Source organism: Schistocerca gregaria, chromosome 11 (assembly GCF_023897955.1).
Source record: "Schistocerca gregaria isolate iqSchGreg1 chromosome 11, iqSchGreg1.2, whole genome shotgun sequence".
NCBI classification, from domain to species: Eukaryota; Metazoa; Arthropoda; class Insecta; order Orthoptera; family Acrididae; genus Schistocerca; species Schistocerca gregaria.
The window spans coordinates 78,978,687-78,992,136 of record NC_064930.1 but is presented as its reverse complement, the minus strand read 5'-3'; the positions used below and the strand labels follow the sequence as shown (position 1 = coordinate 78,992,136).

At 44.2% G+C, this 13,450-nt stretch overlaps 1 protein-coding gene across 7 annotated transcripts in view; it reads left to right on the top strand.

Moving 5' to 3' along the window:
• The window catches only part of LOC126295142 (sorting nexin-13-like), a 324,588-nt gene that overhangs the window by 170,788 nt on the left and 140,350 nt on the right, over positions 1–13,450 (top strand). For all 7 annotated transcript variants that reach the window (XM_049987428.1, XM_049987425.1, XM_049987427.1 and 4 more), the window contains one exon: positions 1,681–1,803. In XM_049987428.1, coding sequence (XP_049843385.1) covers positions 1,681–1,803 — 123 coding nt within the window. The remainder of the gene's footprint in view (positions 1–1,680; positions 1,804–13,450) is intronic.

The following is a 13,450-nucleotide window of genomic DNA, read 5'->3' as shown; positions in this document are numbered from 1 at the left end:
TGTAAGGGAGTATTTAAGGATTTCGCTGTATAGTTAAATATTGAAGCCACTGAAGCTAATACTTACAGTAAGTCGTCTCTTTCCTTATCCGAATTCGAGAAATACATTTCATTTCTGGAAGTGTCACCTGCTACATTGATAACGAGCCTATGAACAACAACAGGATCCACGAAGCCAGCCGAGTGCAGCATTTTCTCTTCTTCTTTAATGATAGCTGTTCTATATGCCGCCAGCGTTGCTGGCAGTGACGTGTGAAAAAGCTGCATTCGTTAGTTCCAGTACGTCTGGTAGCTTAAGAGTCTTGTTACTTCTCGGGTCAAATCCCGCAACTTAATCCATATTTCAGTTTCTCTTAAATCAGGTGAGTAAGGTGTGTGCAGAATGACGTCCAAACCCAATTCCTGTAGAGTTCTTTTGTTGTTCTATCGGAATACGGGCAGGTGTTACTTTGGAGTAGCACCACTTCACTCTTTCTTCCTGGTCATTGTCCTCAGATTGCATCTGCAAGATGTTTCAGTTGTTGGCAGTAAATGTCAGCAGTGATAGTTACACCTTGGGTGAGGAATTCGATAGTGCATCACACAGTTGCTGATCCACCGGATGCAGAACTTTATCTTTTGTGGATGCATGCAGGTGTTCATACAGTCTCAACTATTCCTTTCCTTTTCTTACGTTAGCACGATAGTGCAAAGACACCATTTCTCATCACCAGTAAAGATGGAGGATAGGAATGGTCGGTTCATGAGCAAATTGATCATAAGCAAGTGAGGATGCGCCAGTTTTTGTGATTGTGGCTTAGAGCCTGTGGTACCCATATGTGCGATTTTTGAACCTTCTAAATTGCCTGCCAATGTTGTAAGACGGTGGAATGGTCATAGTTCATCACATTTGCCAGTTCTCGAGTACCTTGATGTGAATAATTGTGGAGTAATGTGTTTAAATGATCTTCATTGAACCCTTAAGGTCTTCCTGAATGTGGAAAGGCACTAATGTCAGAACAATCCTACTTAAAACGAGGAAACCATTTTCATGTGGTGCACTGTCCGCTGGTATTATCCCCTTTGGGACAAGTGTTTCTCGCTGACTCGACTGCTGTTACCTCTCAGTCGAACTGGAACAAAAGAATATGTCAGAAATGTACAGATTTCTCCTCTTGGCTTTCCGCCTTATTATGTCCACAGCTTCACTCACCATCTCCAGATCACAAAATGACAATAATGTAAACTCAAGGAACAACAGTGAAAGACAAATAAAAACTGACAATTGATAAATAAATCAATAGCTACTGGAATACCATCAGGCAAAACAAAAATGCTACAGAGTTATGTATTGACCTAATAAATAAATAAATAAATAAATAAATAAATAAATAAATAAATAAATAAATACATGTACCAACCTAATAAATAACAGCTTTTTGTCAGTGACAGCTACTGTTAAAATTATAACAGAATTGATTGTACACAGGCTTTTTCATTTGTGGATACCACAGGAATAGAAACTTTCATAATCAGAATGCAATGCCCTTTAAACATTTTTATGACCTTTTCAGCTGGAGCTGTGCCCTTGTTAATTTCTGATACTTCTGTTTCTAGAGAGAGCTGCTCTGGTAAATTTGTCATTCTAAAATGGCTCTGTAGCACAGAACAGCCCAGTGACAGTGTGTCGCTTGTGCTGCAGGCTTCTCCCCGGCTCCGCCTGGACGAGACGGTCGTGAGGAAGCTGCTCTTCCGCATCCGCACGGAGGCGCCACACGAGACCTGGTTTGACGAGGCGCAGGCCGCCGTGTACGAGAAGCTGCAGGTGAGAGCGTGGCCACAGAGATGCACTTGTGCCGACAGTCTCTTCCTGTAATGTTTCTACAAAAGACCATCACCACCACCAAATACTGTTCTTTGATAGTTTGTCCCTTTGTTATTGTTAAAGCTATGACAGTCAGAAATTAGCCAAGTTCTTTGCTTATGCCAGATGGCAGTTATTGAATTATATGAATATATAATGATAATATATAATAATAATATATAATAATAACGAATTATATGAATATATAATTCTGAGCGGTTTGCGTTAGGACGTTCAAACAGCATCATTGGTTGCAGGGCACAATGTGAATTACTATGAGCAAGCACGGTTTGGTTTAGCAATGAAGCCGACTTTCATTTTGATGGGTTTGTTAACAGGCAGAATTGGTGCATTTGAGGGACTGAGACCCTACATTTCATGACCGAGAAGTCTCTCCACCCTCAACAGGTGACTGTGTGGTGTAAGTGTCCAGTCGTGAAATAATTGGTGCACTATTTCTTGATGGCACAGTGACTACCAAACGGTACGTGAAGGCCTTGGAAGATGATTTCATCCCCATTATCCAAAGTGACCCTGATTTCGACAAGATGTGGTTCGTGCCAGACAGAGCTCGACCCCATCGAAACAGGAGAGTGTCTGATGATGTCCTGGAGGAGCACTCTGGAGACCGCATTCTGGCTCTGGGGTACCCAGAGGCCATTGGCGTGGGCCTCGATTGGCCGCCGTGGGGTACCCGGAGGCCGCTGGCGTGGGCCTCGATTGGCCGCCGTGGGGTACCCGGAGGCCGCTGGCGTGGGCCTCGATTGGCCGCCGTGGGGTACCCGGAGGCCGTTGGCGTGGGCCTCGATTGGCCGCCGTGCGGTACCCGGAGGCCGCTGGCGTGGGCCTCGATTGGCCGCTGTGGGGTACCCGGAGGCCGCTGGCGTGGGCCTCGATTGGCCGCCGTGGGGTACCCGGAGGCTGCTGGCGTGGGCCTCGATTGGCCGCCGTGGGGTACCCGGAGGCCGCTGGCGTGGGCCTCGATTGGCCGCCGTGGGGTACCCGGAGGCCGCTGGCGTGGGCCTCGATTGGCCGCCGTGGGGTACCCGGAGGCCGCTGGCGTGGGCCTCGATTGGCCGCCGTGGGGTACCCGGAGGCCGCTGGCGTGGGCCTCGATTGGCCGCCGTGGGGTACCCGGAGACCGCTGGCGTGGGCCTCGATTGGCCGCCGTGGGGTACCCGGAGGCCGCTGGCGTGGGCCTCGATTGGCCGCCGTGGGGTACCCGGAGGCCGCTGGCGTGGGCCTCGATTGGCCGCCGTATTCTCGGGATCAAAACACGTGCGACTCCTCCTTGTGGGGCTGTTTTAAAGACAAGGTGTACAGCAATAATCACCAAACCACTGCTGAGCTGAAAACAGCCAGTCAGGATGTCATCGACAGCATCAATGTTCCGACACTTCAGTGGGTCGTGCAGAATTTCGCTATTCGTCTGCACCGCATCATTGCCAACGATAGCAGGCATATCAAACATGTCAGTCTGAATATCTGTATGTGGAATAAAGAGTGTGCATGCCGCAGTTTGTAATTAATTTATGTTTTTGTTTCATATAGTTCCGTATATGAGTTCAGGGTGTCTGTTCTTTCAGAAATGTCCAAAAGGACAGACACCACATGGAACCAAAATGGTTCAAATGGTTCTGAACTCTATGGGACTTAACATCTGAGGTCATCAGTCCCCTAGAACTTAGAACTACTTAAACCTAACTAACCTAAGGACAGCATACACGTCCATGCCAGATGCAGGATTCGAATCTGCGACTGTAACGGTCGCGCGGTTCTAAACTGAAGCACCTAGAACCGCTCGGCCACACCGGCCGGCCACCATGTGGAATCCACAGCTGTGGTGGGTATTATGTAAATTGAAGGTGACTTTAAGTGGAATCTTAGGAGATGAGTGAAAATGTGTGCCAGACTTGGATTCAAACCAAGGATCTCCTGCTTATGAGGCAGTTGTGTTAATCACTTTGCCACCTGGACACAGTGTTTGTCACAATAACGCAGATGCCTCGGGTACCTCCCTTTGCTGGACCACACTCTTCAGATAGTGCCACCTACCCGCAGTCACTGTCCACCTCCGTGCTCACTACTTTGAGATTCTTGCAGGAGACCAAACGTGGTTGTGGATTCGCACTGAAGGTGGTGGATTGATAGCCCATGGAGGGATCTCTGTTATATGGATGTGTGGGTTGGCTGAGGGGCGTACCGGGATAATCTGTACAGTGGCGATAACCACTGTGTCTCTGTGACACAATGGTTAACGCAACTGCCTAATAAGCAAGAGAGTCCCGGTTTGAATCCCAGTCTGGTGCACATTTTCATTCAGCACCACTGAGTCCATGAAAGTCCCAATGAAACTAACATTGGGAGTTCCTTCCCTTTCCTTTTATTTCTGCTCCCTTCCACCTTCCAATTTGCATAATAAGTTCTTTGTTTGCAGTGAGTGTTGAAACAGTGCAGTGCAGAAGTGGAAATTTTGTGTGATGCTTTCCATTTCAAATTTTTTGTAATGCCATAACTCGACAACAGTGCTTCGGATCATTTCATCCAACTGCTGGTAATAAATCATCTACAGAAAATCTGTTTAAAATTGTTTTCTTTTTTAAAATTGCAGTGGGACTGTTATTGATGAATTTTGCACAGTTTACCTAAGTTAATTAACTGATTATTCCACAAAAAATATTGGCACTGTGCACGTCACAATCGAAGGTTCAGCAAGAGACTTAACCGGAGACAGTGTCAACAATAGGCAATCGAGGACTGCAGTATATCTTATTTTCTATCAGTACCTAGCTGTGAAAACATCTGTCCCAAATGCATTCTGCACACATTGAGTGAAGTTCAAAAACAGGCCAAAAATTTCAACTGAGTGCAAAATATGTATGCAATGTTCTAAAGAAGGACAGAATGTGGATAAATTCATATGAGCTAAAAACTAAGCACAAATTGACTGTTTGGCTGCTCCAAGATAAATGAGACCAACAGAAATGGTTTGTTCAGAAAGTACTTTCAAGGAAAAGATTGCCTTTGTCTCTGTCTTTAGCTGTCAAGATTGCCAATTAATGTCTCCCTGTTCTGGCTCGTGCACCGACAGGCAGGGCAGTGGAGCATCCACAATCACAGCTAGGTAGCAGTGGGCAAATATCTGCCTAGCTGTCGAGCTGTAGCTACGCGGCTGTACTGCACCGACCGAACGCACGGTTGTGTGGAAGGCTGAATAGTCTGTGCGTGCCCGGAAGAATGAATGCTGTAAAGCCACCTGGCTGGTAGCCTATTCTAGCTGCACCTGTCCCAGGGTGAGCTGAGGGTGCCTGCGAATACCTTTGCCCTATGGAACTGCATCAGAACAGCCCTTATTAGAGGAAAGCAGTTAATGCCAAATGATATACAGAATTTCGTTTGCAACAAATCCCTGCATCACTGAAATGAGGAAAATCATTGGGAAATGTTGCTTTGTTCTTAATTGTGACAATGCTGACAGTCACAGACACGTCAAACAGTTGATTATTTGGTGGGAAGAAATATCAAATTAATGTCTCATTGCCTATATTCATGTGATTTATCTTCTAACAACTTTCTCTTGTTTTTGTATGGGAGAAAAAAGGAAAAAGTACATCAACCATGATTTTCATCACCTCGAGAAGCTGTTGCATCCACCCAAAACTATGGTTTTGTGATACAAAACATAATGTAAATTCTGTCACCACTGTTACTTTGAGCACGTACAAAAGTGTAAAGCGAAGTGGTTTCAGATACACAGTATCTCATCGAAAGTATGCGGAAACCTATTCATGGACGGTATGTGGAGGAATGGCAGCCCATTCACCCTCAAACCGAAACCAGAGGTGGCGGTGAATTTATTTATTCTTCATAATTACAGCCTATTATCTGAAAAGCTAAAATAGGCCATTGAAATCCCATTTCCTTGGATAGTATTAAATTATGTATTTTATCTTTCCAGATAAGAAGCTATAATTATTAAGAATAGATTAATTAGTTAATTCACTACCTCCTCGAGAGGGAGAGAGGGAGAGAACAAACAACAACAACTATTTCTGCTGCTCCAAAACTACATTGAATCTCTAACCATTTACCCAACCACTATCTCCTACCAACACCACAGAATTTCTTCTCTGTTTGTTCATTTATTTTGGCACGTTGAACTTGTAGATGGTTATCTCCGCCACTGGATCTGCCATAATACTACCCCAGGCAACACCCTTAGTCTGCTGGATTCTTCGGGCGTCGAGCAGCAGTTCGGCAGCATTTCTAGTAGTTCCACACATAACTCACTCCTTGAAGTCCACCCTTCCACGGTCACTTGCACCCGAGCAATGTAGATTATGTCAGTATTTTGCTCAGTCGTCACCAACCTAAGTCGTATTCTCTCCATGTGCAGAATATGCCGTTTTGCCTGGATGGCAGCACGATGGCTTACGGTTGAATGTGTCGTGAAGTCTTCTTTGACTGCCCTGGATACTGTGGGTGCAGTATTGTCAGAGATGGACCAGGTTGACTCATTCCCTGGTGCTGTTTTGGGATCCAATATCCTTAATACCTGACATCCACTACCCACTGCGTCTTAATAGAGTGCAAAGTGCCTCATCGTGTTTTCCGGTGTGTCCACACTGCCACAGGTGCAGCTATCATTTGCTGTCTTGATTTTGTACACATCTGTGGCATAAGGGCCACAAGAAGTCAGATTTGTATTGGTTCACTTGATGGGTTAAGAAATCTCATTTTTAATCTCTCTATAATGTTAGTGAGAAATTGGTACAGTCTCCTGCCAGTATTGAAGTGTCCCATTCATTTTTCCTCAATTGTAATGTGCGATCTTTTATTTCCTTTTTCAAATGGGTCTCAGACTAGATTAGATCAATACTTGTTCCATAGATCATGAATACAACACTTTGTAATGATGTGGAACACTTCAGGTTAATAAAAGGTGTCTATACAAGATATTACATTACACAATATATTATTTTTTAAAATTTTTCGTGTGGGTTGGGGGAATTACCCAGTTACTATATCCAAAAATTCATCTAATTTCCCTTTAAATGCTATATGGCTATCTGTCAGACTTTTGATGCTATTAGGTAGGTGACCAAAGACTTTTGTGCCAGCATAATTTACCCCTTCTGAGCCAAAGTTAGATTTAACCTCGAATAGTGAAGATCATCCTTTCTCCTAGTGTTGTAGCCGTGTACACTGCTATTACTTTTAAATTCATTCGGATTGTTAATAACAAATTTCATAAGTGAATAAATATATTGTGAGGCTAGAGTGAAGATCCCTAGCTCTTTAAACAAGTGTCTGCAGGATGATCTTGGATAAGCTCCAGCAATTATTCTGATTACACGCTTTTGTGCAATGGACACTCTTTTACTCATTGATGAGTTACCCCAGAATATGATGCCATACAAAAGCAGAGAATGAAAATAGGCGTGGTAAGCTAATTTACTGAGATGTATATTGCCAAAATTTGCAATGACCCTAATAGCATAATCTTCAGTGTGTTTTTTTTCCGTTCAACCCCACATCAATGCATACAACTAGAAATTTTGAATATTCTACCTTGGCTACCGATTTCTGATCAAAGTCTATATATTTATTAGTGGTGTCATTCCATTTACTGTATGGAACTGTATGTACTGTGCTTTGTCAAAGTTTAATGAGAGCCCATTTCCAGATAACCACTTAATGATTTTCTGAAAAACATCGTTTACAATTTCACCAGTTAATTCTTCTCTGTTGGATGTGATAGCTATACTTGTATCATTGGCAAAAACCACCAGCTTTGCATCTTCGTGAATATAGAATGGCAAGTCATTAATACATATTAATAACAGCAGAGGACCCAAGACCGAACCTTGCGGCACAGTTCCGAGCAGCCTTTGTGCTACCATTTAATTGCCTTTCTTTAACCAGGAGAAGGCTCCCCTTTCCTAATTTCCAAGTCCAATGTCCATATTCCTATAATTACTAACAAAGTATCACTCGGGGTAGTGCAGTAGGAACCAGTTAATCGTAGTAGAACACCTCATTGAACTGTTGCCACTACCGAGACAGCAATCCGCGAGCCCATTTGCTCGCGCCATATCCTATGACTGGTAGTAATATAGATTGGTGATATGCTTTGATTATCTTCAAGGAAGCCAAAATTGCCTATTTGCACTGGTTACAGTTTTATTCATCAGGTTTGTACCTTTTCTACCTGCTTCCTTTACGCGATGTGCAAAGTTAAGATATTGTTCCAGAAATACCCCTAGATATCTAGTTACTGCACTTCTCATGATTGTTACATCATTTAATTTAATTTTTCGATTTCTTATGCAGTGGCAGGTATGTTGTTAAAACGAACAGCACATCATCTACAAATGCCACCAGTTCGCTTATGTTGCCGCTGTCATGTAACTTCTGTAGTGTGGGGTCTAGTGCTACATCGCAAAACTCCGGACTACACACACTGACCACTGTGGAAAGCCTTTTGTTGTTGTCTTCGTTAGTTTCGTTCCTTGACATCTTATGGAAGCATGTCACCTGTGCCAATAATCTCTCGTGCAATTCTGGACTCTCCAAATCCCTAAGGCGACCAAAGAAAGACGGCCAACGTAGGTTATTGAAAGCGCCAGCAATATCAGCCACCGTGTAGAATGAGTATCTGTCGCTAGCGAGGTCGCCTTACTAATTGCAGTTGGTTTGCCTGTTTTAAACCTGTACTGGTGAGGCTGTATCTCACATAGCAGGTTGTGGTCTTGTAGTCTTTAGCATAGTAGTTTTTTTTAAATGTCTTGCTGAGAACATTCAGAAGACAAACTGGTCTGTAGGATTTGGATATAATTGGATCCTATTCTTGCCCTTTACTTATCATTGCTACTTCAGCATTCTTCCACATTGCTGGTACCCTTGCTTGCAATACACACTCATTGTGAAGATCACACAAGTAACTATTTCATTGGTAACATAAGGCTTGTATTACTTTGAGAGCGATCCTGTCCAGTCCTCGAGATTTTTTCAGTCTTAAAATTATTTTCTTAATTTCTTCTTGTACGAAGGGGTACACAAGTATCTTGTTTCTATATGATTCCCATAACATTTCAGGAAGTTGTTTCTGAAAGTATTTGTTTGGAGTGTAGCCATGTATGGAAGTGAAACATCGACGATAACTAGTTTGGACAAGAAGAGAATATAAGCTTTGGAAATGTGGTGTTACAGAGGAATGCTGAAGATAAGGTGGATAGATCACGTAACTAATGAGGTGGTATTGAATAGGATTGGGGAGAAGAGAAATTTGTGGCACAACTTGACAAGAAGAAGGGACCGGTTGGTAGGACATGTTCTGAGACATCAGGGGATCACAAATTTAGCATTGGAGGGCAGCCTGGAGGGTAAAAATTGTAGAGAGAGACCAAGAGATGAATACACTAAGCAGATTCAGAAGGATGTAGGTTGCAGTAAGTACTGGGAGATGAAGAAGCTTGCACAGGATAGAGTAGCATGGAGAACTGCATCAAACCAGTCTCAGGACTGAAGAACAAGAACAACAACAACAACAACATTTCCCTCAACCTACCCAGTCGTCTTTCTTCTCAATCGTCAGGGGGTACTTCCTCCATTATCAGGACGGTTGACTGTTTCCAGCTTTCTGTTACCGTTCCGAGGAGGTAGTGAACTCGAGTGCCGGGATCTATAGTGAAGTTGAATTTCTAAATGATCACAGAGGTGTTCCGTCGAAATTTGATTTGGCGCCCTGGGCAGGCCAGTCCATTTCAGCGATGTCACTGCCCACAAACTGTTGCCTCACAGATGCTGCTTTCTGTTTTATAACAGGTTTCGTTGGCATCTCAATACAATCAGTGAGTGTCTCTGAACTGCTCCTTTTCTGTGGCAAGTACACAGTGCCGTAAAATGAGTTCTTATCCTTCCACGTTTAGTGTCTCTTTTTTTTTGTTTTAAATTTTTATGCAAGAATGAGACCACAGCCTCGCCACGAAAACACCCCCATATCGTAACACCAACTCCTGTGTATCTCGCTGTCGGCATTATGCACAGTGGCAGTTTAACATCATCTAGGCATTCGCGTACCAAAACCCCTCCATCAGATCACCACAGGGTGTAGTGTTATTCATCGCTGCAGATAACTCACCTCGAGTCACCAATTGTCCCACGGGGGTGCTCTCGACGGCACCTCGAGCTGTCTTAACGTCGACTTCAGACCTGTGTAGATTACGAGCAGCTGCTCATTTGTTGTACCCCCGTTCTTTTTGATTCATTACACAGAGTCATTGTGTTAGGTGGATTGGTGGTAGCAATTTAGAACTCGGAAATAATTTTCTCCATTAATTTTATGCAATCTTTTTAACAACCATCTTCTGCAATGTTCAGTGGTCCCTGTTTGTCAGTACATTGTGTGATCAAAAGTATCCAGACACCTGGCTGAAAATAACTTAAAAGTTCATGGAACCCTGCGTCGGTAATGCTGGAATTCAGTATGGTGTTGCCCCAACCTTATCATTGATGACAGCTTCCACTCTTGCAGGCATAGGTTCAGTCGGGTGCTGGAAGGTTTTCTGAGGAATGGCAGCCAATTCTTCACAGAGTGCTGCACTCAAGGTATCAATGTCGGTCATTGACACCTGGCACGAAGTTGGCATTCCGAAACATCCCAGAGGTGTTCTATAGGATTCAGGTCAGGACTCTGTGCAGGCCAGTCCACTACTGGGATGTTATTGTCATGTAACCACGCCACCACAGACCATGCAATATGAACAGGTGCTCAATCGTGTTGAAAGATGCAGTCGCCATCCCCGAATTGCTCTTCAACAGTGGGAAGCAAGAAGGTGCTTAATACATTAATATAGGCCTGTGTTGCGGTAATACCACATGAAACATCAAGGAGTGCAAGCTCTCTCCATGAAAAACACAACCACACCGTAACACAACTGCCTCAGAATTTTACTGTCAGCACTACACGCATTTGCAGATGACATTCACCGTGCATTCGCCATACCCACACCCTGCCATCGCATCGCCACATTGTGTGCCGTGATTCGTCACTCCACACAACGTTTTTCCACTGTCCAATCCTCCAATGTTTACGCTCCTTACACGAAGGGAGGCGTCGTTTGGCATTTACCGGTGTGATGAGTGTCTTATGAGCAGCCGCTTCAGCGTGAAATCCCAAGTTTCCTCACCTCCCGCCTACTGTCATAGTACTTGCAGTGGATCCTGATGCAGTTTGGAATTCCTGTGTGATGGTCTGGATAGATGTCTGCCTATTACACATTACGACCCTCTTCAACTGTCAGCAGTCTCTGTCAGTTGACAGACGAGGTCGGCCTGTACGCTTTTGTGCTGTACGTGTCCCTTGATGTTTCCACACAGCAGAAACAGTGGACCTAGGGATGTTCGCAAGTGTGGAAATCTCGCCTACAGACGTATGACACAACTGACACACAGTGTCCGGACCACATTCGAAATCCGTGAGTTCTGTGGAGGGCCCCATTCTGCTCTCTCACGATGTCTAATGACTACTGAGATCACTGATATGGAGTACCTGGCAATAGGTGACAGCACAATGCACCTAATATCAAAGACGTATGTTTTTATGGGTGTCTGGATACTTTTCATCACATAGTGTACATGAGGTCTGCTGGGTCTCAGTTGAGCTGTGGTCAGTCCTTCACATGTCCCCTTCGGTCACATTACCGACAGTCCACTGGGGCAAACTTAGCGGGTTCGGAATGTTTGCAGCAGAGTACTCAGAACATTACTCAGTGCTCGTCGGCTGCCCGGGAACGCGTGATGTAGATGCCCAGAACGAGCCTAAACTCGACCGCCGTCATTCGTGACTCCTGCTATAAGGTGACATCCGTGGAGTTGTCCACATTTGAAGTATCTGAAATTTCCTGGTGAACCCACTCTGCTGCCACTGTCTCTGTACTGACAACACAATACTCACCAACTCCTTTTTTGTGGGCAGTTCCACCTGCAAGACATCTAGTGGTCCGTTGTGCATTATGTACAGGTGTCGAATACTTTTGACCAGATAGCGTAAAACAATTTGCACCAGTACATATTTTTCCTTTATTGCCTTCACAAAAACTTAAGATGTGTCTTCGGCCAAGTTGTGTGAATTGTATTGGTGGACTAGCATTCAGCTGACAGCAGTGAAAATAGGTGATAATGGAGGAATGTAGGACATTTAACACTTTCTTTGGCATATCTATCAGAATATGAATAGTCTGTTGTCCCAAATGTACTGATTTTAACATATGTAAATCTTAAACGAATCTGTGCAAACCGTTAGAAAATCTAGCAATAGATCTAGAATAAAATTTTTGTGTTATTAAATTTTCCACAAATGTAGACTTTCCCGGTATTTGTAGTCAACAGATAGCTCCCAGAGTTTCCAGTTGGGTAGCAGTGTCAATATATTTACTTATACAGATTCCTTCGTTGTGCTGTTCCGGTAGGCAGTTACTCCACATAGCAACTTAGTTTTCTGCGACACCTGGTGAAAATTAAAACGGCTGACTAAGTAGGCTGATATTCCGACGGATGGGCATGGTCAAAGTAAGTGTTTTCTTTGTACAGGCAGAGGTGGACAGGAGTGTGCACGTCCTGCTCGTATACCACTCGCCTATTATTGCGATGGCGCTACCGGCGCACAGTCTGGAGTGGGGAGACTGCGGGGCTTTCACTGACAGGAAGATACAGAGATGACAGTGCGGCTATGTAACAGCTTGGAAAGATTGACAGACAGGTGGGAGCTCAGAAGATGAATGAGGAAGTGAATGACACTAGAGCTATTGTAAATTTCTCAGAGAAAGAACTGGATTTGGCTATAATTTTGATCCCCTCCTCCCCCAAAAGGATTGAACTTTGCACCCGTCTGGAGGACCATTCTGAAACGAGACCCTACAAATGATGGTCAGGATGTAAGTAGAGTCTTAAAGCAAGGAGGAGGGAGGTTGCAAACCTGGTGGGATGCTGACAAGTCCCAACTTCTGAGGCCAAACATGACTAGGGTCAGAGGGGATGATGGTGGAACTATGGTGTCGACACAGTGGTCCTGCCTGTGAACAAAGGGAACGCACTGGTGCTAATGAGTACTGACGATTTCCAGCAAAAAATTTACTCGCTGCTAGGGGAATCGGCATATAAGAAGCTTGAGGAGGACTCAAATCGTGATGGTGATCAGGAAAATAGTCACTTTGATGAAGAGCTCAGAACTTCGAGAAGACATGAGGAAATGACTGTATCCCAAGATACCAGTCATGCCAAAATCCACATGTAGGAATGCATCTGTGACCCATATTCAACACCATTAATGCATGCCGTTACGACTGGCCAAATATCTAGATGTGCTTCTAAAAACCCCTCGTGGCACATAGTGGTCAATGTGTAAACAACTCGGTCGATTACTTGAATGTGCGTAAGGGTGTGTGACGTGCGGAAATGGGTACAGTGAAGCACAGATAAGAAGGCATAAAAAAAGTGCGGCAAGCGGCAAACTAGGATAAGAAGTCTCTTCTTCCTTACATGGAACCAAAAATGCAATGTGCTTTTAAGTTCCAAAATCAAAACTTTCTTCCAACCATTGCATAAG